The sequence below is a fragment of the Mugil cephalus genome, chromosome 3, assembly GCF_022458985.1.
Source record: "Mugil cephalus isolate CIBA_MC_2020 chromosome 3, CIBA_Mcephalus_1.1, whole genome shotgun sequence".
NCBI lineage: Eukaryota > Metazoa > Chordata > Actinopteri > Mugiliformes > Mugilidae > Mugil > Mugil cephalus.
Genome location: NC_061772.1, coordinates 8,704,303 through 8,731,379, shown reverse-complemented (window position 1 = coordinate 8,731,379; position 27,077 = coordinate 8,704,303). Strand labels below are relative to the sequence as shown.

Below are 27,077 nucleotides of genomic sequence, written 5' to 3'. Positions count from 1 at the left end.
TTCAAGCCTGGCTGCGCAGGCTGCCCACATTATGGTATTTCTAATTAAAACGGAGTTTAATCAAATGATCACAAACTCTCTGAAAACCTGGGACTGGCTAGTCCATTAAACTAATAGGCTTTCTGGTTGGTTTGGGCAAATGCTGAAGCTTCCATCTAAAGGCACTTGATGACAGGGTGCGAACACACGGTGCAGTGGAACAGAGCAATGTGTGGAGGTCACTTAGTGCCTAGAAGATGCATTATTTTGTTTATCGATTTATTCGCTTCATCCTCCAAACAGGCTTAGAAAGCAGGGCATTTATAACAGCAATTTTCTCAATTAGGATGACACTTATTGACATGCACCAGGACATGTATTAGTGTTTTCCACGACAATAAATTTCCCCAACCGGGGATCAATAGCTGTTCCGGCCGCTGCCAGCCACAGCCCGGGTCAGCTGGAAGCTGCCACGCCGCCCGTGGCCAGCAGGTGGGGGTGTCGCAGCGCCGCTGCTCGGTCAGTAGGTGTTGCTCTAGCGTCGCCTCTTTATCCACGGCCGTGACGTATTTCCTGGGGCTTGTACGGACCACTCAGCGGTACACCGGAGGGGTATCATGACTATTTATAACCAGCAATTCTCTGTTGTCAATTTTTCAGTCGTTTCGCCGTGTCGTCGTCGGTTTTAACGCCGCGGTGTGAGGCAACAACAGTCCGCGTCGAGCATGATGTAAACGGAAGCTGGTAAGTTGAGCCGTCGGTAAGTTTATGGTCTGCTCTCGCTTGTATTTTTACTTGTTTTGGTTGCGTGGCTACTGAGTTTGCCGAGCCCCTTGTCTCCGGAACCACCGGGACCCCGACACAAGACCGGACACCACGGCTTGTGGTGTTATTGATCCCGGTTGCTGACAGTCGGTGTCTCCTCTTGAAGAGGGGGGTAGGGGGGTCTTACACACACACACACACACACACAAGCACACACACACACGCCGAGCTGACGTCGACTACGCCGCGTCCGGTCTCCGCGGTTGTTCCTGCGGAGCGGAGGAAAAAAAAATGTGGTGATCCGATTGAGCGCTGCTCGGTCGGAGTTGTAAAACGTGAGCGAAGAGAGAGGCTCGGGGATAATAGCCAGGGGTGGATGAGAGAGAAAAAGGGGGAGGCACCTGTGAGGCTGAGCAGGTCGGTCCTGTTTGCGTTTACCACGGCGCGTACCGTACAGTTTCAGACATATTTGTCAAGCGGAGGAGTCACCATCGGATCAACTCCAGCCGCCGCTTCCCAGCACATTAGGACTACGTGCTGTTGTCACGGACTAAACGTGTGGTGAGTCAACCGACCGACGGCAGCACTGGTGTCAGCTGATCCTTTTTTAAAACCCTGCAACTTTAGCTCATAAACATTTTAGTTTCACGGGAGTGAGAGAGACGGGGAGAGAGAAGTTGTCCTCCTGCCTGATCTGCAGCTAATCTGCTTCCTCCAGTACTTCTTGTTGTTACTGCTTAGAGGAAACATTTGTTTCACGTTTAACACAACAGCAGTGATTACAGGAGGCTATGGCAGAGTCCTTTAAGTGAACTTTGCCATGTGAAGTAATTCAGATATTCATTGATGTTGCTGGACGGGTTCTTTCAATGTACTGCTTAAATGCAAAGTTATTTGCCTCTCTGTGGCCTACATTTTAAATCCTGCACTCTATTGGTTAAAACACAATGTGGGCCAACTTTGTAAAGATGTTTGTGCACTATTTTCAGTTCAGATGTAACTAAAAACCAGATATCAGATGTCATAGTAGGTTGCTGCATTGAGAATATTGTGGGAACTGACCTGTTTGCGTGCGGTGGTACTGAACTGCTGAGGACGATGGATAAACACTATAACAAGATTTTGAAGCCATGCACCAAATGAGACTGAGCCACATAAAAACTGAATGACCTGGATGTGGCTGTTTGCCTGGACAGTATCGTAACGTGCAGTCTTTGCATTGAGCCGCCATACAAGCGGCTTAATGGGATCATCTACATACCTGCTCTTATCTCTGGAGGGCTGAACCGAGAGAGGTTTGGCCTTGTGCTAGAAAACATTATGGAAGTGTTCGCATGACGCATGGAAGCTGCCACCACTGCAGGAAGTCTGGAGAAGTAGTTAGATGACAGCACCCGAGCAAAACAAATGTTCCAGGGAAAAACAGAAGACAGGTTTTTGTTTGCAGGCTCCCTAATTAGGCATCCTGAGAACCACTCATCAATTCAAGCCTCAAACATGTTTATACAACAGACATCTCCAATTTAAAAAAACAAAAAAAAAATACAGCTTACTTGGAAAATGGTAGTAAAAGAGACAGTACTTTGTGGCGGTTTGTGTCTTTGCACTTTAACCCTGCAGTGGCTTTGACTTTTTTTTTTTGGCTATTATGTACTTTTAAAACATCCAAAAACTCAAGGACACACACCTATTGAAAATTAAAAGTCGTGTTAGTAGAAGGCTTTATTCTCGATGCCAAACTATGGTCTAAGAGTTTTAACAAACATTTTCTTCTTTTTCTTTTGACATCTTGAGTGAATGCTTTTTTTTATCCGCTATTTTGCCGTCAAGATTTCCACAATGCTTGTTCACTGGATTAGTCATGATATTTTTTTCTCCCAATGCTGTTTTTACAAATGTACATTTGAATACGTTCGAAGACTTTATCTTGGAGTATTTGACTGGGAAAAAAAGACACTCATCTTTAAAGGCCTTGAGTCCCTGTTGTCTTGCGTGCTGTGAAAGCTGTGCGTCATGCAGTTGGAAAAAAATACACAAACAAAAATATTCCACTGTTTGTATTAAATTGCATTTATGTCTGTATCTGTATCTGACATTTGAGTATTTTGAACGGGTTGGTGGTTTGTGACTATCAAAGTTGTTAAAGACATTAATGTGAACTTCTGCTATAGAGGTTGTGTCCGTGACAGATAAGATTCTGATTGTTTAAACACTGTAGGAACTAACGAGTCACCCGCTGATGTGTGGTTGTTGCACCCGTTAACCTCCATACGACACAAACAACGTCAACGGGCAACACTGAGCAACACTTCAGTGTAGTTGTTGTAGAGTGAAAGCAGTATAATGAAGCAGTGGACCCCATTTTTTCATGTATATACCTCTACACAGAGATAAAAGATTAAAACCAAGGTTGATAGTGAGGTTAGAAAGGATGAGGGAGGAAGTTTCCAAAACAAAGATGGAGGCAGTTGGACTTCAGTTGGATGTCATAACAAGACGGGACCAAGGGGAAATGGCTTGGAAAATTTCCTATCATGATAAATAACTCCCGAATATTTTTGATATGAGGACCTGAGTTGGTGTTTGATTATATTCACTAATATGTTCCAATATTTAGCAGTGAACACTAATCTAATGTTTGAGTGACGCTTATTGAATATTCATGAATTGACTTATCAGCGTTATCATCGCTCAGCTACACACGCAGCTTGGTATCTACCGTGTTTGAGTACGGAGATATTGATTTCGTGTGTGTCGCCATGTGAGAGCAGAACATTTGGAGTGTGTGCTGAGGGTCAAATGCACGCAAGTTCATTTTTGTCTCATTAAAATGTAAACAATAAACTGATGAGGTGTAAACAGTTTTCTTTTTAAATCGTCCTGATGAGTTTGGTAATGAGACCAGTATTATCCTTTGGGTTTAATGATACTTGGCTAATTATAATATGTTGCAGTAACACTCTCTGTTATCACAGCCAGACATATGGTATCATTTAGTGTAGTAATGATAAAGACCACTCGCAGCGCGACGGTCGGCTTCACCTTTGTGCCTCGCGGCCAGTAAAGTTGTTATGGCGCTTGTTGTGCCGTGGTGTGGTTTCCAAGATGGTGTGGTTTCCAAGCTGACGTTAAAGAAAGTGAGTGGTTGAGCAGCCAGATGAGGTCACAGGAGTCTGTACTTAAAGCCAACGTGTGCCTCGAAGTCAAACAGTGCGTTGGGAGCATTCACATACTCATCACAGGACACAGGACAAAGTTGAGTGAGTTCTTCCAGCAGATTTTCCTCTAGTGCTGTCTTGTTAACATATTTTAATTCTTTAACATTTTGATTACATTGGTCCTGATAAATACTCTGGCAAATACTGGTTTAGGTAACTGGGGTTGAGCTGTCATGTTTGAACCTTTCACAGTGATAGAAAATCTGGACAAGAAGCTAATTTATTTTTTCAGAAGCTGATTGAGCAAAGTAAACATTAATGAATGTTGGATGTGGATTCTTGCTCTTAATTTAATGGGATTTTAAATTCATCTTAACTGAGCGGGGAAGCATTGCAGACGCGTCTACTTTTGAAGGCGTTTCTGAAACCCGATTCATTTTGCTTGGTTTGGTTTGGTTTTCATGTAGCTGTCTCCGTCGTGAAGGTGTTTATGAAATGAACATTTACGGTTGAAACGCCTGACCTGGATTAGCAGCTTGTCGTGCCAGCTCTCAGCCAGGCTGACCTGTCTGGTTGCTAATGATGCAGTAACCTGCAGCCATGCAAAACACAGAACCCAGCCTCTCTGAAGCATTTAGATATTCTGCCGCACAGGGCTTTGCAGCTTGAAGTACGTTCATGATCAGTCCTCGGCTCGTTTTCATTGATATGTCGCAGGTAAGAAGGGGTTCAAAGATTACCAGAGTAAACGTGATGATCTTTATAGCAGAGTAAGTAATAAAATGTGATGATGGAACAAATGTGGACAAACACCATTGATGCAGGAGAGAGGCCAAAAATTGTAAACCTCTTATCTGTGTTGGGTCTGTGGCAATGAAGAAGGTTCCCACCAGGATAGGTTGTTGTGACTGTACACATTACGCAATAGAATATTGTTAAGCGTCCTCATTAAAATTTTAGTAACAGACCAGATGGGAGCAAACAACGTTCTTCCAATTAGGAATCAAAATTAATGGTGACGTGCAATTGAAAACATTTAAATTTTTCTTTTCCTATTTTTTAATTTCCCCCCAATCGTAGCTACTCCCTCGTATGTAGATATATACAAAATTAAACCAACCAAAACAAACCAAGTGTGTATTTGACATAACATATGTAGGATAAATGACTGTTTGGGACTTTGGGTGTTTGGGAATCAGGTCCCCGGAAAGTGTCCTCACGGTCCACTATGAATACAATTGAATATCAGCTGTTGATGAGAATACAACGATAAGCAAAGCGAAATGAAGTTTTGTTTATTAGTCTTGTATGGAGGGTGAAGTAAATGAATCTGGTCCCATTGTGATAATTATCTCTGCAGAACTAACGAGTATGTTAGAGAATTTCAGATAGAAACGAAGGATGTTAAAGGTAATTTACCCATCAGTTCTGATACAGTTTGGATATATATATATATATATATATGTATATATATATAATATATTTACTTGTCAGTTCATTAGGTACAACAAATCTTAGTTTCATGACTAATGTTCAGTTTCCGTCATAAAGGTGGTTTGTTGTTAAACTGGATTGAATTAAACACTAAATAATTTCTGTCATTTAGTTTAGCCTGAAACTAAAACTAAAATGGTGTTGTCAAAGTAATAGAAACATACATCGTTATCACTATAAACCTCTTTATTATTTTAAGTAAATTCTGAATGCCATAAAGTTCATGAAGCTAAGATTTAGTGCAGGACGGTTACAAGGTATTAGAATACCTTTCTTTTTACAATTGTATCTAATGAACTGAACTGGCAAGTGAGTGTGTTATAACAAAATCATTTTTTGAATTTATATTTTTTATTCACTTTGACCATATATTGGAATAACACATATGGTAGCAATAAACAGTGGTAACAATAAAAAATAATCGCTGCCTTTGCCTATTTTTTTGTGATTTGAGTTGTGGAAAAAATTGGATCGCTGGGGTTTCTTGCTAACAGTGTCATGAAAATTACTATTTGAGTGCACGGCAAAATTTCCCCACCACCGTTAAATGCATCGACACCAACGACCAGGGAATTCTTGAGGACCTTGTTTGTTCATATGAAGTGTGTCGGTGTGAGGTAAATGGCTAGCGCAGACTGGTTGTAGAAAGTCGTACCACTTACAGAAATGTAGCCTGATTCCGGTGCCACTGTCGACTTGAATCAGAGGAGCCAAAGTGACGGCATGCAGTAGCAAATGTAAAACAGGAGCACTGTATTCAGTGTGTTCTGGTCAACTTTGGATTACAATAGAGTTATCTCTCCGGATAATGGCCCTGACACAGTGCAGCCACTGCTCTTGACCCCCGTGGCTCGAAGCAACAGCTTAAAGGCAAAATTGTATCAGTAAACAATTACACCACAAGCTCTGACCTGTATCTGTGCTCTTCCTGGCATCCCCCCACTTGATATAAATTACTTACACTCAGTCATAAGATTGTGTTTCAGAGTTTTTTTTATTGCTGGCTGATAACCTATTAGTCAACTCACCAACAAGAAACACAAACACACAAATCTTGATATTGTCAAACATTTTTCTCCAGCACGTTGTGTCCTTGGCCGCAGCCGTTCGCTGGCTGCCTGAGGCGTTCAGCCTCAAAAGTGACTGCTGTGATCCCTCAGCTTTCAGGGGCGTAGTCCAGCTTTCCAACCACTCCTCCACCTCTGCTGCAAACACGTACCTAAGCATTCTTCTTCTTCTGTAGGCTCCAGCTACTATATCGTCCCAACATTTGCTGCTGTGTGTCTGACCACAGCGTTAGGTCAGGCTTTGACGTACTTCTTGCTGATTCCTGCAGCATTTACAGATGCCTGCTTAGCTGGTGTGGGTTTTTATTTCCCCGTTGCTCATGGGACAAACAGATTCATATTTCACATGCGTTTTAACTTCAGATTCTGAGAATCTGTAAAATTCCACATTTATTTATTAGTTCCTGTTTCTGTCCTTTATTCCAGCAAAAAGAGGAACCAATTGCTCTTTTGTTTGGCCTTGTGGGTTTTGGCTTCCCATGAATTAACACAAATGTAGGATATTAAAGACTTCTGAACTTGGGCTTGCTTTAATATGTTCTCATCCTTCGTTTTCTTCCAGGTGAGCTGTCACTGTCCCCCTTTTTTGTCTCTCCGTGCACCTGCATGTGCTGTGAGCAGCCCCGGCCTGTTGGAGAGGCGCCGTGCTCAGTGACTGTGCTGCACTAGGAGAACCCATGGCTTCCGGCCCTCCGTCTCCCTCCATGGGCCGCAGGCTCCGGCTGCTGGAGGTGCTGCTTGGGCCTCTGTTGGTTTTGCTGGTTTCTGGCCTGGGACCAGCTCTGGGTCAGAAGGTCTACACCAACACTTGGGCTGTCCACATCCCTGGAGGTCAGGAGGAAGCTGACCGAGTTGCCAGTAAACACGGCTTCATCAACTACGGACATGTGAGTAATTATTTGCATTTTTGGCTCTTCAGTAGTTCTGTAGTAGTGTGTTTAAACAGAGGTCCGGCCGTGATGCAAGGGCCATGTGGACAATAAACAACCACATTTTGACTATGCAAATACTCATCTGTTTCCTGGAACATATAAATGCAGGGCTTGTCGCTCTTCCTGCGAGTCTAATATCTGTCCTGTCGTTGCTGTATTCCATAAAATTTAAGTTACTCATTGATTATTTTCGATTATCATTATAACATTAATTTTATTTGACCTCAGTTGGCTCAGATGTCCATAAGTGTCTCTTCCGTCCAGAGACAAAATCCTCCTATTTTTAAGCTGTGTTATTGATTTCTGTGATTATTCTGCTAGAAAACATGAAGGGAAAACCAGGATTTAAATTCTATAGCTATAGTTAAACATTCAAACACCCTTAAACATTACTGTGCCAGTGCTCAGATGTATAATTTTGGAGAGTTGTGTCTGTGACTTTTCCGTGGTAATTTTCCGTATGTTAAAGATGCATGTTGCAGAACCGGTAGAGATGGTAGAACAGATCTGAAGATTATTCAAACATAAAGAGACCAGAAAAACCCAACAGTCAAAAAGCAGAAGATAGTGAACAAAACTTATCTAACTTGTGGTTAGATATATTAAAACTGTGTCTCTACATTTACTCTTGCATATGAATGCACTTTGAAAATAAATAAATAAATCCAGACGCATTACAAATCGTGGTCCCAGACCAATATGTTTGGGTATGAGTGTTTCTGCATATATTCAGACATTCAAGCATAAATAAGCCTTAATTGCAAATTTAAGAAATTAAGCAAGAATAATAAAAATACTTTTTGAATTGTACTAAACAGATTAAAATACTTTTAGACACTCCCTCTTGCAGGACGTTTCTCATAATTTCCAGACATGGTATATTCAGAAGAAGTGAAGAATTGCACATAATTATTTCCTGTTTCAGCGGTGTTTTCCTCGTTATTCACTTCCTGTGTGACTTCCCTTGAAACCAATTCACCATATTATCCTTTCACATTATCACGTACTCCCTTGGAAAAGAAAAACAATATATATAGTTTTTAGCAGAACTAAAGTACAGTTGTTTTAGGTAGTTTTGGATGATCGTTGTAGGACAGGAACGTCAGGCTGTAACCAGACACAAAAGTAAATTTGATTCCAGTTGAGCTAATCGTTCTGGGTTGGATTCATTTTAGTATCTTGGTTCTTCCCACCATAAATGTTTTTTGGAAAAATGCATTAAAACAGTAGAGCTGTAATTTTCCAATTTCTCAATACAACTTTAGACATTCACTGACGCAGCGTTGGGTGTGGTTTGTGCAAAATATGCCTGTATATAAATATTTAGTTTTTTAATAATTAAGCACAAATCCTGATAGATGGGGATCTAGCATTTCTCCATTCAGATGTTCCAGTTCATAGCTCACTGTTTTTCCAGGGAACAGTCTGATTCTCCGCACCATATGTTCTTACTGGTCCTGACCAGGAATGTTATTTGTGCTCTGAATCACAGCATGGAGACTAATGAGTAATCCTACGCACTTAAATCCTTTAACTATGTATTGGCCATGGACAACCCAGACAAAGCAATTACACCCGTGTACTTACAGAACTGCGCCCATGAGAGGAGGAGCTGTGTGGTTTGGCCTGCCTCAGCAACTGCTTTGAAAACATTTTGTAATATTTGGAGGGAGGTAACTAGACTGTTGTGTCTGGACAGATTGATCATTTAAGATGAAGGGAAAAAAGTCAGAGCGGGAGGGGATTGCCTAATGAAGCAAACTTAAAGTTAGGTGGGTAGATGGTGAGTAAAGCCCTGAGCTCTGGCTCGTCTGAAACATGAACTGAAGTAAAAACAGATGTTCCAGGTTTTACTCGAAGCAGTTACCCTTCTTAGAAAAAAAAAAACTTGCTTCCTAAGTTGGATCCCTGTCCTGGCATACTTTTTTGGACCTTAAGAAAAGGTGTCTTAATATAACCCAGTTATAATCCACCACACTGCTAAAAAAGGCATCCATGACCCAGTATGTGTTTTGCGGAAATAGCTACGGCGGCCATCTTGTGTTGCCAAGGAGTCCCACCATTACCTGTGAGCTAGCGCGCGTGTGGTGGGCCGCTGGCACCAGATAAAGGAAGAAGTATCAAGCAGCAGAAATTCATGAGACCGATAAATGTTCATTACTAAAGAAGAAACCACGTTCTGAAGCTCTGGTGGTGTCCAAATGAAAATTTAATTGAGACCGTCAGCTCAAATAAATAATCAAGATGAACTTCTTTCTGCTTGATTCGAGGATATGAATGTAATGTGGTACAACAATCTTTGCACATTGAACTATTGGTTGGAGAAGGCGGGACATTGTAAGACACCGCCTTGGGCTTTGGAAAAGTGATGACCAAGAAGTAAACGACAGGTTAAATACTCACACGTCACAATGCTAGTGAAACCGTCTGCTTTAGACACCGGCTCCAGGAGCTTTTCTGTATGAGAAGAGATGTCACGAATGCGAGCCTTAAGAGTAAATGACATGAAACAGCCACGTCTGTTGAGTCCTTGACATGTTATTGATGATTTCTCTCTATTCATTAACTTTGAAAGGTGAACCATAACCACAAGTGATGACTGGAATAAATATGCTTCCATGCTCCGCGCTGCCTGACGGCGTAACGTCGCTGTTCATTGATTAAAATGAAGCTATTACTTTGGAGATGAGAGCAAACAAATCTGTTAAGCCCCTTTGCCTACAGCTGAATGGAAATGAGAGTTTCTTTTTTGGCTTTGTGTGGTCAGGCATGGCGTGTCTGAGCTGCGGGGCTGTGTGTACGTAGCGCTATGTGCAACTCTGCTGGTGTGTGCAGGTGTTGGAATTAGACAGGAGAGCAGAAGGGGAGGATCAAAGACAGCAGCTGGGCAGGTTTTATAGCTCAGGTGAGGTTTTTATTTTGCCTTCACTTATTCTACTCACACTATGGCATCCATACTCCCACCACCCTAAACACAACAATAATTATAACGCTCCGTCATGACACATGGGCCTCGTTGCCGTTAAAGCGGCTGTTTGTTAGACACATTTTAATAAACACAATGACTAAGAACATATGCTACATGAAGATCGTGCAGGACACACACTCGTTTTGTAATTCCCTCCTCCTTAAAGGTTTTAAACTGCAGCTTTAATACTGTTCATGTGCCGTTGTCTGATTCAAAATATATAGCTGCTGTATAGCTGCGGCTGATGATTGCTTTCATTATTGAAAATGATTTTCTTAATTGACCCCTGAGATTGATTGGTCTGCTTATGACCGACCAGATAAACAAGCCTGCAGTGGTCCATTGCCATAGAAAACTGATGACAACCTAGTGTTTAAATTTGCAATTGTGATTCTTCACAAGTAAGGGTACAGCCTAAGAAATAACCAATGATTAAAACTGCCATTTTTATCAATTTCTGCCAGTGTTGATTGTCTTTTGGCTATTATTATTATTATTATTATTATTATTATTATTATTATTATTATTATTCCTCGCAACAGTAACATAGGGTCCTGAGAAAGGTTTGGAGCCCTCTGATTGGTGGCCAGCAGACCAAAGGGTCTTTGTTTGCTTATATTTGTTAAGGAAATGTCCAAAAATGTGGAAATGCCTTTATTTAGGCAGCGCGGTTAACAGTACAGGACATGCGAGGAAAGGAAAAAGGGACAGGGGAGGGGAGAAACTTGCATGACGTAAGCGTCCAGCCATCGGAGTGTCCTGACATTTTTGTCTGGTTGACTGTGACCCGTTATGTCTCCAATAATCTACAGCAACTGCCACATCAACAGATCTGCGAGCAGTCGTCCACTGGGTGACGCTGAACTGTGAAGGCCACCTGTTGTCTTTAGATTCATTCTGCCTGTGGCTATAATCAGCCCTCAGGAACATTTTGCTCAAATCAACATTTTAAATTGATATTAATCAGTATCTAATCAGCCATTTGGAGTGGTGTGCATGGTAGGGAATGTGAGTTTGTATTCTTGTGCGTGTATTCGTGTTTTTCTAACATCTGATGTATTCCTCTTTCTCTTTTGGCGCTAGCCCTTTAACGCTGGTCTGTGTCGAGTCCAAAAGTCACTTGAAGTCCATTTTCTGTCACTACTAATCTAAGCCAGTGTGACACTGAGGTTGGTTGTTGGACGGTGCTGAAACCTGAAGACACCATAATAGTACTATAGTATACTGCTGCACTAAATGCACCAAGTGTCAGAACTGAGTTATGCTTCCTCTTTGCACACCCCCTTAACTTAGCTGCCATACAGCTTCTCCCCTTTTTCTTCTCTCACTCTCATTGTGAACAGTTGACACCATTAAGGATTATTGATTAATAATAAATATATGAACTGGACTATCTGTTGTAATAGTAAAAAGGTTGCTGTGACCAAGTGCTGTGCAAATGGATTACCCCTCTCTCTTTGACAGCGCTTCTATATTATAGGGACAATTTAGAACAAGCAGAATAATTAAACCTAAGTTAAACTAATAAAATTAAGAAAGGGCTGACTCAAACTACGGTAAGCGGGTATCAACTGCCAACTTGCCTCTCCCTGTTGTTATTTTACATTTTAAAGACCTGTATTTGCCCACATCATCAGACTTGCAGCTTTTCGAGTGGAACCGAGGCTATGTCTGGTTCCATTATGCTTCCCTTACGCTGGTATTTAAATAAAGTATGCAAAGGGATTAGACAGATTGCTGTTAGAGGTAAAATATGATTTGATAACAGGGGTGGACTCAAGTGAATACATGTTGAGAATCATTACAGTGTGATGTGTGGAAAGCGTCAAATGCCACAAGATTAAAGGCGTCTTTTAAAAATGTATAAACTGTGGTCACCGGTCAACAAACGTACCCTTTTTCAACTGATCAGCTCACCTGCTGTACAACTACTGCCACTGTAGATATATTTGAGCTAAAGTCTCATTATTTAACTAGATATTTGCAATGCAGTGTTATTCATTTTCTACAACATTGTGAAGCTGGACGAGATTTCAACACTATGTAGTCAAGTTTACCTGGCATAACCTTGTGCCATGTGGCAGTATTGTGTAATAGGTGTCAGAAGCAACATTTCCCAGAAACCTTTTTTGTTTCCTGCTTCCTTCTACTGATGAAACAAGGTACTGGTGTCCATTAACAAAATACAAGACACTCTTTCAAGAATGCACTTGAGAAAAAAATCTCTTATTTTCTTTAGAAGCTTCCCTGAAAGGGAGAGAGCGAAAAAAAAGGTGATGCATAAATTTCTCATCTATTCCTACTCACACTCACTTCAAAGTGAAAGTGTAGCATTTCTCAGAAACCTCTCACTTCCCTTTTTGTGAACACTGGCTTCAATTGATGATATTTGGAAAAAAAAAAGAAAAAGACGCCCGTGTTCATACAGTTGATCTATTTAAAGACCAACTACCATCTTTCACTAGCTTGCTGGTTTTCTCCATGGCTTTAGATGTAAGGGAAAATTTTGTTTGGCATAAGCATACTGTACCCTCAGTGGTATCCACAGTTCACTCCGTGGTGCAATCTGGCCCCGTATCTGTTATCTAATGTGCGGATTTCCTCCTCCTTTCTGAACGCTTAGACCCTTTTTATGAAGATTATTAATATTCCTTTCAGCAGAAGATTAAAGAAGGAGTAAAAAGGAGCATGAGATGATACTCTCCTATCAGGAACTTATGGCCCAGTAGCTTACATGAGAGCAATTCTTGCAAGAACTTCTCTTTAATCTAGCCCACTGTTTTCTTAGTTCGAAAGATATGACTGAACTTCTAATCGCTTCCCTCCACTTTGGCTTTCCTGAACATTTTAAAATTACAATTTAAATTAAAACTGCTTCCCCACGGGGCCTAACGTTGACAGTATCTTTTATCAAATAACTGAATAATGACATAATTTTTATCTGGCTCTTATGCTTTTAGACCGTGTACGCACTCTGCTTTTGAACTACATCTCCCATCTGAGCAGGAGTAGTGCAGCACAGGTGTTACTGATTGCCTTGATGAATCACATAAGACTGCTCTTTGAACTCATATGCTGATTGTTACGCTAATATAGGCTCTCGAAAGAGCCTTGGTGTATTAAAGATCCTTGCATTGGTCCAAGTGTGCAGATCCTCTTTTTCAGACCATGTTTATGTGTAAGAAATTTTGAGACGGAATCCTCTCAGTAATGTGATCATTTCAGTTTTGTAGAAGCCTTTGTTGTACCTCACACTTTATTACACAGTGCCATCCAAATTTAGCTCAGAGTCAAATATAGAAGCATTAGCATTTTTGTATGGATGCTTTTAATATTCAAACCAGACAGTATCTAGTCTTCACACAACTCAACTTTTCCATAATGTAACTCCTCCCTCCCTTTTTTATTATCCAGGGTCTAGCATGTTTGACCTTTTTTTTAATAGTATTGGAAGTTTGCCTGAAATGAAATGAAGTTTATGTAACTGATTTTTTTTGACTCAAAGAAAGCAAAAATATCCAAACATACTGTGAACTCACTAATCAGCAAACACCAAGGAAAATGAATCCAATGTGTGTGTAGTTCCTTGAATAACCACTTGTGGCTAGTTCTGAAACCAAGTCAATCCTCACAGACTTCCATGTTCTAACAACATCTGAAGATGTGTACAGCCTGCTACAAAAAAATGGTTTGGAAGAAACCAAGCTAAAACCAAAGGCTGAAATGTAACCATGCTAAGGGAAGTCACCAGATAGTAACCTCAAGTCAGTAATCCATGTACAGTAAAATAAAATGGTGCACTTCCAGTCATTTACAAGTCATCCTTCTGTCTCCATCCTTTGCTCTTTTATTTTTCTCAGCCAACTGTTGCTCAGTTTGCAGTAGCATAATAACAGAAGTCACACTACCCAGACATGAGCCATTTCTAAATGTTTACTCATTTAATCTATGTTGTCAGGACTGGACAGGTTTTTTTTTTAAGGAATTTGTTCACTCTAATAATGTGGAGGGTGTGTAGTGTTTGGGGTTTGAAGCAGGCTTTGTTGACTTAAATGGACCATTCATTTTTAGCTATTCATTTGTTTCACATGGTTTAACATTTTTCCCGAAATGTTTGCAGCTTCTTTCAAAGTATGGAATGAAGCATGGTATACACTTAAAAACACCCTAATCCTGTTTTGTCTGTACCGTGTTATTAAGTGGCTGGTAATTGTTGAAGATCGACCTCTCTCCCTGTCAGAATTCTTTGATGTGTATGACTGTGTATTCTGCGACACTTCAATTTAGAGGCTCTGCCAGGCTGTTGCTTCTGTGCTGCCTGATAAGGGCAAAATTATTTTTGACCTATTGAAACTTCTTTGTTAGGTGCAACTAATCTGAATGGAAAAATGCCAGAAATGAGAAGCCTGAAGGTAACTTATGGAATCCATAATTAGACTCTGGAGACTTGAAGCAGTTAATGGAAATAGGAGGTGGTCGAAGGCTTCCACTGGAAAATCTTCCAACAGGACATGATTGGCCCAGAGAGAGTAAAATTGGAGAGAACGCTGCCTGCGGAGTGTTGAAGGCTGCTACTCCGAATGATTTGTACAGTCCCACACAGGTGGTTCCTCTTTCTTTTTCTGCTGCCAAACACCGTTCATCTTGCTGCCAACTAAGCTCATCAACACCTTTGCAAAGCCCCATCAGAATTTAATCCACAAATGTTTGCTTCATCACCAAACTGTAGCTCCCCAAGTCGATGCTAGCATGTGGTTCATATTCGTTAAGTGTGAAATGAACTTTTGAAATGTCACAAAAACTGTGACACTGTTTATTTTTCTAGCAGCTGCACCTGGATGAATAATAAGGTTGGTTAAACACAAATGTAGCCCTGTCAGTAAATGTACCCACATGACAAATGGAGAGAACCTTTCAGGCATGAATTAACATTAAGACGCTTTCAGCTAATATTTGCATTTTTTTTATGCTCTGTTAGCTGTTTTTAGAGTCGCCTAATGTTTACGTGAAGAACCCACGAATACGCAAGCGCAACCCATTTACTATATTGGGAAGATACTGTGGACGGATAATTTAAAATATCACTAAATCATTATCAAGGTGATGAATGCCTGTTCAGCACTATATGTAAAAGACTTCCTCTATGGACAGATGAGCAGAGGGAGTGAGCCTAATAGAATATTAATACTTTTTTTCAGCTTTTGCCCTTTCGTTCCCTCTTGTTGGTCATGGGATATACAGTCTATGTTTAACACAAGCTTGGATGGATACCGGCTATTGAAACAGTATCACTGTTTCTATTCATTCGTGATATGTTACTATACCCCAAGGGCCTTTCTGGGATACTTGAGTCAAATGTGGTTCAAACACACCAGCTATAAAGATTTCCACCTCTAAATATTTTATTAAACTTGAGCATGTTTTGTAAGCTGGTTTACCCGTCCCGTATCTTCATTAATCTTTAACACACCACTGTGGCTCTGGCCTACTTTAGCCAATGAGAGCTGATGGCTCTAATGGAGTGCAGCATTGTACATTCAGCATAGCATGTTCCTCGGAGACGGTGCTGCTTTGAAGTTGAGTAATGAACGCAGCAAACAGAGTCCACTGTCAAAACTGTTAGATTTGGGTCCTGGTTTGGTGCGCACCCATTAAGAGGGTGGGCTTTGTATCCACAGAGGAACGGTTGGCTTCTCATCTTGGGATGGTTGATCAGCAGAGGAGTGGTGCATCGCTGTAGTGCCTTTGGTCCCACTGCCTTTGGTCCTTGTGTTGCTGTCAGTGAGAGAGCCTCCCTTTATTCCATGCCTTGGTCTCACAAAGAAGACCCAGATCTCACTTCATCTCACTGCCACTGCTCTTCTTTGAAAGTTAATGAACTGTAGAGATTGACTTTTCCTGTTTGCTCTGCTGTAAGCTTCTGTGTTCAGAATGGGGATTTTGAGCCAATATACCTGAACTTAAATATTAATCCATTACCAACACTACACCATGTTTATTGATGCAGTTTATGGCAGTCATTTTATTAATGGACTAAAATATACACCGATCAGGCATAACATGACGAACCTCCTAACATTATGTGGATCTCCCATGTGCTTCCACAACAGTTGTGACCCATCAGAGAGTGGATATGGGCCTTCTGAGGGTGTCCTATGTGTTGAGAGCAGGGGCCTCTGTGGATCAGGCTCGTTCCAGTGCATCCCACAGATTCTGGATCAGTTTGGGTTCCAGAGAATTTGAAGGCCAGGCCAACACATGGTGCTGTTTTTCATGTTTCAAATGCCAGGTCCAAACATTTCCCAGCAGCACATTGCCTTGTCATAAGATGCTCAATCTTATTTACTTCTCCTGTCTGTTGTCATAATGTTATGCCTGATTGGTGTACAGCTTTATGTTAGTTCACATTTTACAATAGGAAAATGTCAGTAAGAATAAAGTCTGGGGGGGAAAAGGGGTTGTGGTAATTAATCTTGCTCTAAAGTTTGTCAGCAAACCAACATATTGTGTTCTCATATCTTAAAACACAGATATTGAGTTCATAGAATAAATCTATGGAGAAAAAAGGTAAAGTACATAAACAGATGACATTTCATTCCAGAAATGCCAGAACCACCCACATAAGTATTTACGGTACATTAGCTGACATTATATTACAGTGGTAGCACCAGCATGTAAACAGGTTTATGAGTAGGGCATCTCACATCTTGATATGTGAAGCTGTTCATAGTTTAATCTGTCAGTGCTTGTTTGAAGGGGATAAAATAAATTATGCAACATTAATCAGTTTTTAAGGTGAGGGAGTACTCTGTAGCCGAGTACTTTTTAACAACAAAGAGAAAACAAAATCAGGACCAGAAGTTTTAGTCTGTTGTCATCATCCGTCAGTAGCTGCTTCGTGGAGGTGAAGCAAAGTAGAATAACGCCTACACTCCTCTTACAGCTGCAAAACAAGTTAGGCAGCCAGAGAAATGTTCAGTTCATTTGATCCAGTGTTTTGCATGTACTGAAGTTGTTGTGCTAGAATGTGCAAAGGTAAAAGTTGGTCAAGTCATGTGCGAGGAGGAAGCTTGCCACTGCTGTCATTTATACTTCCTCATGCAAACTCTTTGCATTCTCTTAATCAGCTCTATAAGGTAGTGACCTGAAATGGTTTTCCAATAATCTTGAAGGAGTTCAGCACTTGCTGACTGCTTTCCCTTCGCTCTGCTGTCAAACTCATCCCAATTGATCTCAGTTGGGTTTAGGTCACGTGATTGTGGGGGCCAGATCACCTGATGCAGCACTCCACCACTCTCCTTATTGGTCAAATAGCCCCTACATGCCCTGGAGGTGTGTTTGAGGTCACTGTCATGTTGGAAAAACAAATGTTGGTCCCACTAAGTACAAAAAACCATATGGGATGGCATGTCACTACATAGTCACACATGTAGAAACCCTCCGCTCGCCTTTCTGTCTTCCACTTGAGCTCTGCAGCTGAGGTAACTCTTAGTTTGCTCATAACAGCCCGTTTTGTCATAGTGTTTGATGGATTTTGATTGTGCCGATGCAAATGATGTGATATTCATTGCCTCAGTTCCCCTGGTCTGCCTTTTCATTGTGGTTGAACTGCTGATAGCTTTCTGAGAAAAACAGGAACAACACATGCATCAGCGTAGGTGGAGACATATCCTGGGGATGCCTGAAATGACGTCCGGAGCCACTGTCTTCGCTTTTTCTCCTTTAAAAGTAATTCTGAAGACATAGATTGGGGAGGGGATGTAGCAAACTGACTGGTCAACAGGAGGCCAACCCCAGCCTAGAGCAAAGAAGTGAACCACCCATATTGCCAGGGGTCCTGGGAACTGCGCCGGCTAAGGCCCAGCAGCACTCAGTCATTACTCCGCTCTCCCACAGAGCAGTGATGGGGGCTGGGATGGAGCAGAACCACACACAGGTCACAGAGGCTGTAACAAGAGCCAGATGTGCTGAGGGGACATGAAAATACATGGACCACTCTGGCTCTTAAATATGAGCACTCTTACATGTACGTACATGCACATGCACACACACACACACACACTCTCACCGAGAGAAGAGGTATTTGCGGAATGCCAGTACTGGAATGGAAAGAACTACTTTGTTATATTAATATTCCTTCCCTCATTTCTACTGTGGCACTCGCATGCTTCCACCTTCAGGGCATATGTGCTCCACTGGTGAAGACTAGTTACAGTTTTTAGGTTTTTGATTTTTCTGACAGAACAAAAACAGCATTTTATAGACTACATGATTATTGGCTAAATGGGAGAATAACACAGAGTAACTGTGTAAATAATCATCAGGTACAGCCATAAAATATTTAAAAAATAAGATGACTGTACGGGCAGTCTAGGCTTTAATCCATGACCTCATGTTTCTTCAAATAAATGATTTGCAGGTTTAAGTTTATCAAGTGTGAAATATGTTATAAACTAATATAAAAACTCAACTTTTTATTGTTAAGCTCGAACAATAATTCGACTTAAAGAACTAGTCAAAGCGACATCCTTGTCTTCTGGATCTCCGCGTGCATGTGAAGTGACTACAACAATGCAACAGTTCGTTTGTGACAGCCCTCTCACCACTTTCCACTCGTGTTTCCTTTGTTTAACAATTTACAAATGGTAGAATGAAAGCTAGGAAGGATGTGAAAAGCCAGAAGTTGTGTGTTGAACAGTACCTCGGTAAGAATTACGCGGAGTATCCTGAAAACCTGCACTCTGAGAAGCAGGATCCCTGACAATAAATCTGGGTGGGGAGATGAACACATCACTTTTAGGAAGGAAGCCAGTTTATAAAGCCGTTAAACAATTCACTTACCCATCTGCTCCGGTGGCCATGAGATAAGGCTGCAGTCGTACTGGGCGTCTTCCAGGTGTGAACAAGTTGTTTGTCACTGGAAAAACCAGCTTTCATGCTGGGTGAGTTAATGCAGGATTTATAGAGATTAAAACCAATAAAATGCATTAGACCCTTATAGTTTATCATTATGAAGCACTAACAGATATTCCCTTTTTCCCTCAGTTCAGTGGCTGAATGGGTAACGTTAAATTGATGCTGGCAGCTGGAGTGAGCTACATTGTTCAGCACTGTGTTGGAGGTAACTGATCTGTCTGTGGAAGTAGTTGGTTTTGGCTTGTATGTCATGTCACGGAGCACATAACAAGGACAGAGCGCTCCTCTCTAACCAGGCCTGCGCGACCCGGCCTTCCTCCCCACGTTGTGTACACGCACACACGGGCTGATCCAGTGGGCGGGCCAGATGTTTGCGGTGGAATTTGAAAAGGTTAAAAGGCTCGCATCTAATAAGCCATTTACAACGAAAACAAAGAGGTGAACATTTAGGAGCCTGTAACTAGCCTAATGGAGGCAGCAGTGTGGGAGGAATGCAGCGTTTGGGTGGAGCTTTGTTGATGGCTTTATCTTTGCAACAGGAGTCTCGCGAAGTTGTTACAGTCTTGAGCTGGGTGATCGTGCTGCAGTTTAGCACAGTTGCTGGTTTTAGATTTCAGATCGGGTGTCGTTCTCCTTAATAGCGTCGGTGTGGCTTCACAGGGTCTGGCAGGGGTGGAGAAACAGGTTTCTTTTAGAGAGGATTTTGTGTTGCTGTGTCACAATGGGGATCAAGTTATAAATAATCTGCCAGTGCAGTTGTGTCTTTGCAATGTTACTAAATTAGAATCCATATAGTGTCTCGTTTCTCTTCTCAGTCTTTTCAGCTTTAGCCTGATTGACCTCTGGAGATCAAAACAGCTTTCATTCACATGCTTGGTGTGTCTTGGAAGAAATCTTGTCAAAACACTGTTTGGCACAAACAGGCTCTTCTCTGTCTTTTTGTCGCACCTTCAAATATTTTTTTCAAAGCTTCCAATCATACAGAAGGCTGTTCCCTCCTCGCAGCGCCACACTCTGAGTAGGCGCTTATTTGTTTTTGAGCATTTCCAGTAATATTCTGGTATCCTGCCAACTTGGCAGTTACAGTTCCTAAATACACTAGTGGTGGGATTTACTTTTTTTTTACCGATATCCTTTGAAAAAGAACTGCTCCAGCATGTTATATCATCTGTTTTCTTGATGTGACAGGTTCATCAGATCTGTGTTCTTCAGTTTCCACGGAACGCCTTGAAGTTGGCGAGTTTGAGCTCCACAGTCGAGTGACAGGAGCTCTAAAACACAGAATTTCTTTCTGGGCCATTTATTATGTTGTAAAGGTAGTGGACTTGATCACATCTGTGTACTGTATCAGTTGTTGGAGTGCGTGTTCATGAATATTTTATTGCTGATGTAAGCTATGCATCAGTGAGTTACAGCCTTCGTCCTCCCCCCACTCATCAGATGGTGGTGAAATTGAATCCCTGGATGCCTGCTATTGAATGCTATGCTCATCTTCTTTATTGTATATGATGGTTTTTGCTGACTGAAGCCATGCTGACTAAATTGGAAGCTGTATATGGCTTTTTTTAAAACTGTTTTCTGCCACCATGTTCTTGGATTGGGAATAATACATTTATATACGTACCTGATTCTTGGTTGCTGGAAAAAAAACACTGTGCAGTTTCTGTATCTTGCTTGGCAGTGAAATAAATCCCAGGCTTAATATTTTGTACATTAGGATATTCTTTCAATATTCATTTACATAACCATATGCCATGTCTTGAGGGCTGCATCACCATTGTCATTTTTGTGTCGTTAATCTGTTCAGACGGTGTCTTCACAACTCCAAACACAAAGACATTAAAATTAAATTACAATAATGCAGAAATGAAGGATCCCAGTCATCCAGGGTATGGCATGTCACAAAAATAAAGCTGAAAAGTCAAGCATTTGTTGGGTTCCTAGAAGATATTTTGCCACTCATGCAAGTATAGTTACTAATCAAGACTTTTAAACCAGGGATTGCTAACCATCATACATCATACATTTTTTTCAGAATTCATTCAGAGAAGAGAAATTTTAATAATGATAACACCATACAGTTATACAGTCGGTGAAGTCGGTCTTATTTCCTGTACATGTCCAGCTTTGTGTGTGATTTCCCTAAATTGTGGGATGAATTCCTGTTGAAGGTGGATGTTTGTTTAAGTCAGACCTCCTTTTCCATTGCATTTCCATCATTTGGAAAAAAAAAAATGTGACCATTGTTTGGAAAAGCTGTCTTTGTTGCTCTTCATTTTAACTACAGCATGCCTCACACCCATCTGCCAAGATGTAAATATAAATATAATTGTATACATGCGCGGGTGCTACAGTCTACTGCTGGAGCTGATGATAGAACGGGCTCAGAAGTGATCGGGGCTGTCACAACCCCAAAATATCCAGGCTGCTGCCATATCCACCGCAATATACAGGAAACCAATTGCATGGAAAACATTGAAGATGTTGTTTTGTGAGAAGTGTCCATCTGTTTGGCTGTGTTTCTCTGAAGGCTGCTTCAGCTCAGGGAATGTTACCAATGTTCTGGACAGGATGCTGTGGTGGCTATAGTTGGTGAGCCTCAGTGACTTGCTCTCATTCCCAGGGCAGTGGTCCAGACTACTTCAGCACTCGTTCCGCTCAGTCTATGTGGAGTTACTCCAGGTCCCAGGTTTCCCCTGAGCCTCCAGTGCTGCCTTCCCTTACTCTTTCCAATACACAAAGAGAACTGCAATTATGGCGTGTTGGAAATAACTGAATCCTGTGCTGAGCTTAGCTCTGAGGGAGCTTTCCCAACAAGTGTGCTCAGTGTTTAGTCCGCAGAAAACTGTCAGCCTCCCACTGCTTTCCAGACCTATAATACTAGCTGTATCGTAACCCCCCTCCAACACACACTCACGCACACAACACAGCCTGGAACCTTTTATTATCCTTATTTGGCACCAGGTTGGTTTGTTAGTGTATTTTGGGACTGTTCTCCATTTTCTCGTTGTCCCAGCTCACAGTAACGTCTTACACTGCAACTTTTTCTTCTAACAGGAAACATACGTCGTGTTTTGAATAGAGAAAAACACAATGACTTTCTGAAATCCACTAAAGTAATTTAATTCTGAAGAAACAACATATATATGTGTACATATAGTAATTAAAATGTATATATATATATATTATTTGTCAGTGTCAGTCTATGCTCAGGAAAAGTGAACCGAATGTGAGTTAAGAGCAAAATGGAGCAATGTAATCAGTTAAATAACATGCTGAAGCGCAGATCAGGCTGGCAGCGTTGTTAGACTAAAGGAAATGGTTGTGGTTGGGCTTCCTGACATTGTCCCAGCCACCATGCTGCCGTGTGGTTTGGCCAACCAGAAAGCTGAATCTAGCAGTTGTGGCAGTCGCCTGAACAGAATCAGTGTGCGCAGAGCCTCCATGTGGCCTGGACTTTTTAAGACAAAAAGGAATGATGCATGTTTTTGAATGTTGTGAGAGCTGGAAATTCCACAACAGGACACACACAGATGCTGATCAAAAAACAAAGCTCATTAGGAGGAAATGTGTTGATATCTAGTAGGTTTAAGTAATTGATGTGATATATTTTGAATAGTCAGCTGAGGTTCTGATGACAGTTATTGCAAGCATCGTATTTCCATTTCCTATTAAGTTTAATTGTTGATACGTTCCTGTAGGTGTCACTGTAGTCATCATTTCACACCTCGTGGCATGGTGTTACCAAGCCTGAGCTTGATACGTTTATGTCTGTTATGGCTATTGAAACTGATGGAACGCATCTAGTTATTAGTTTCACACCAGATGTGTGGGATGGTTTCATGTTCCATTACAAATCTGGTTATCAAATAAACTCAAAAACTTTACACTGCTCTCTGCCAGCTTCATCACAAACTGAAACGTTAATACCCCAGACAACACTGTGATCCCGTGTTATTACATTATGTTTTTATTAAGGCTGCCAATAGATTAGAACATTCAACCTTGATTAATTGCAGATTTTTTAAAATGTGTTTTGAATGTGCTTTGAAGGGATATTTAACATTTTTAATACTCTTATCAGCATGGTTGGACAGATGCGTGATATTATCGTTGCAACAGTCCAAAACAGCCAGAGTTGAGTTCTTTGATTTACGTTGTGACGTGTAATGATTTTCAGCTACATCTGGCCCCGCTCCACTTTCTCCTTGCATGTTGACGCTATGCGAGACAGCTGTTGTGTAAGGACTGTATTTATATCCCTTTGTATACTGTAAGATAATTGAGCCTTTTTTCAAGTTTGAAGTTGTCTTCACTTCACAACATTGTCTGCCAACAAAAAAAAAACAACACAAAAACACAGGTGTTTCAAACTGACAGTTCTCGCAGGCTTCATTCGTTATCTCTGCGTCCAATTTGCTGCTTGTCAGTTACATGTTTGAGGAGACATTGTGTCAACTGTGACGTGGCCTACAAGTTAGACTGTGCGTGTGTGAAGGATTTATTACACTGTAACCCCTTAACACCTAGCTGTAAAGCAGCCTTAACCACACAGAGTATCTGTTCTGTTTCACTTGTGTGCAGTAGAGTGGTGGAATGTGGCAGAAAACTGTGAATGTGATATAATTGTATGGTTGAGCGTTTGATCTCGATCTGCGTTTCATGTCTGTGTCTCTGCGTTGTTTCAGTGCCGTGACAGTCAAAAGTCCCTCTGGGAAAAGTAAAGTATCCACTGTATGAATTGATGTGGCTCTGAGGTCGCTCCCAGTGTCCAGCCATTGTGTTATGTGTGGCTCCGTTGTTTTTATTCTCGCCTGCTCTGACTGCAGTTGAGGAGGAGGAGGTGGAGATAAAGACAGTCTGTGCACTGTGCACTGACATGGAGCTCATCCTTGGTCCATGAGGACCCGGGTAAGATAATGGCCATTTTACCAGTCTCGTATTTAGACTTGTGCCTAACACATTCGAGTCCTTCCTCATTGTATCATCACAGTAAGTTCTTTTGTCCTCTGAGTTTAGTTTGACATCATCTCTGACACCCAAGCTGCGATGGCTGACGAGAAGAACACAAACTCAGGGGATGGCTACGGTTGCCAGAACTTTCCTTGCCAGTTGCAGCAAAGTCTCACTGTGACAACATGCTATACAAAACTGTGTAAACAATTCACTAGTAAGACACTGTATATTAATTCGCTCTACACCACCTAGCAATGCAAGTGAGAAAATCTGGACACCACACACAACAACCTATATCGTCTCACTTCCATGAGAAATTCATTCTTCCAAAAACACTGGCTCCGGAGATTGTTGCTGTGAAATACAAGCCTCAAATACAACAAAAACTCTTTAGCAAATTACTCCTTTCAGAGGTAAACATGTGGGCATGTGGTCTCACATTGAAGTTAGTTAAGTGAGTGAGCTAGATAGGCTCACGATTGCTTTTGGTAATTCATCTTCCTCGCGCTGCTCTCTCCGCTCAAGTTGTTTTCCTTAATCTGTATTGATGTTGGCTTGTTTGTGATGTTTTTTTGTGCCAAGATCACATATAATATGCGAGGCGATACACTACCTAATGTCTATGCACTCAGCGATCTCTGGAACAAGTGTCTGATTGATATTATTTTCATGCCAGGCCAAGTGCAGCTTATTTGACAGGGAGCTGAAATAAAGGCAGCCATGTCATATGAGGTTAATGTTCCTTGACAAGGCAGTGACTGCTTTTCATTCTCATAATGTAGATGAGGCCCAGGCTGTTTTGCACTGTGCTGCTGTCTACTATGAATAATTCCGTGTAGTAACGGCGTTCAACATATCTTCGCCCGATTGCTGAATTATTTGGTTGGAAGGGCTTATTTGTTCATGCTGCCTGGGGAATGGAAATGATGAATAATTTTGTTGATCGACATTCACCCGCATAAATGAACACATCAATTTCAGATCAGGAGCTACAAAGCGTTGCAGCGGCGGTGACTGCAGCTGGTCACAGTTTGCTAATGACTTCAGTGTTGATGTACTTTCATATGAATAAAGAATGATAAGGCATGAATCATGATCATGATTCATGACGGCCCAATCACTCTGACATTCTTACTGCTTGCAATTAATTTCACTTCCACGTAATTGCTTTTGACATCATTTTCATTCAGCCTTATTGTAAATAAGAGCACCATACTGTCCAACATCTGTTTCAGTACGTCGTCCACGCTGCAGATTATAATTTGAAGGTTCCCTGTGGAGTTTTTGTTATGCACTCCTTTAGATTTTTCATAAACACTTAAACCCTCTGGAGTTTTCATCAATGTTTACTTACTGGCAGACTTGTTCATTGCTTGTATTTGTCAGCAGAGTTTGTTAGCATGTCACTGCGACCTGCTGATTGGCACAATTGCGCAAATCGATTGGCAAATCGCAGCCCCAGCAAGCATGTGTGCAGAAGAATAAACAAAACAGGAACCAGATAAACTAACTGTAGTGCATGTTTCTCCGCCCGGCAAAGAGTGATGCGAGGAAGAGACGCAAAGATGAAAGAACTGAAGCCGTGTTTTAAAATAAACGGCTTTGTGGGTTGACCCAACACAGTAAATTCATCCTACTAATTCATATACTCTAAAAGGTCACATACATTACCCACACAGTGACAGTGCGTGCGGCTATGTTCTGTTATGTCGCTGTTAAGAATACTGACAAGTAAGTTGTCACACGCCACATGTGGAGGTTCAAGATTTGTGACATTTGATAAAAATAATTCTTGTGCGTAGGGAGTCTTCCTTGCTTTCCATGTCATGGGCTAATAAGTGACTCGTAAGTTAGCATAATAAAAAGCACCTCAACACTTCAACTTTTTGAAAGTCTTGCAAGTTGAGCATTTAAGGACATTGAAGGTATGAAATTATAAGTGAAACTGTGCCATAAAACTTACCTGTCCAGATGTGAGAATTTTATTGTTTTTGATGTGCAAAGTCAGTTTCATAGCTTATTAATCTTCCTTTAACTTTGAAAGAGATCCTACAAATTTCCTATCAGATGCAGCCTGGGTGCAACATGCTTTGCACTTGAAAGATAACAGAGATATTCAAGGAAATGATCCTTTGCTAACAGGATGTGCTTTGGTTTCTCTCAACAGATAAATATCGAAAGCCTTTTCAGAAATGGTCCGTGGCTGTTTCCTGGTACTGTTCACAGTTGTGATGCAGTTCATTTATGGGAAACTCTGAAATCAGCGTAGGGCTATAAAATGTTATCTCCACCAGATAGCTGGAAAATAAGTCTGCCCGTGATATAAAATGTGCATTGCTGATGATGCGTCTCACTGTGCCGGTCACATTTTATAGACTTTCTTCAGTCACAGTGAGCCGGTTTAATGTTTTAGGGAAATGGATCCATTTCACAATGATTATTATTTTTTATTTTTTTTTTATGGCAGCTTGTTGTAGATTTTTTATGTGAGAGCTGTCACAGGATCCATTATTGGGATCATCAATATTGTGTCTATTGCGGCATGGTTATCTGTGAAATTGAATGTTTGTAGTAGAAAGCACGTACAAATACGCGCTACTGGATCAAGTTCAGCCAGTGGAGGAAGCAACGAAGGGGTTTTGTCTAAGCTTGCGTTTTTGCAGTGAAATTACAGAAGCAGAAAGTCCCAGCTTGTAGTGTTTCCCCAAGCAAGACAGTAAATGGACAGATGATGACTGATGAGACAGTCGGTGAATCAGCCAGAATGATATGCTCAACAATTTTTCCACAATCGGGATGGTGCCATACCAAATGTTCATCAGTTATGTCTGGTTGGTGTCAT

General features: G+C 41.2%; 1 protein-coding gene across 3 annotated transcripts in view; it reads left to right on the top strand.

The window, feature by feature from the left end:
* The first annotated feature begins 538 nt into the window (after window positions 1-538).
* furina (furin (paired basic amino acid cleaving enzyme) a) overlaps window positions 539-27,077 on the top strand; it is a 69,441-nt gene continuing 42,902 nt past the window's right edge. The window contains exons 1-2 of one of the 3 annotated variants that reach the window (XM_047581362.1): window positions 539-723; window positions 7,026-7,350. In XM_047581362.1, the coding sequence (XP_047437318.1) occupies window positions 7,141-7,350 (210 nt within the window). In that variant the 5' untranslated portion in view covers window positions 539-723; window positions 7,026-7,140. Of the gene's footprint in view, window positions 724-971; window positions 1,306-3,946; window positions 4,005-7,025; window positions 7,351-27,077 lie in introns of those variants that run through there. The other 2 variants (XM_047581363.1, XM_047581364.1) reach the window with 2 other exon arrangements.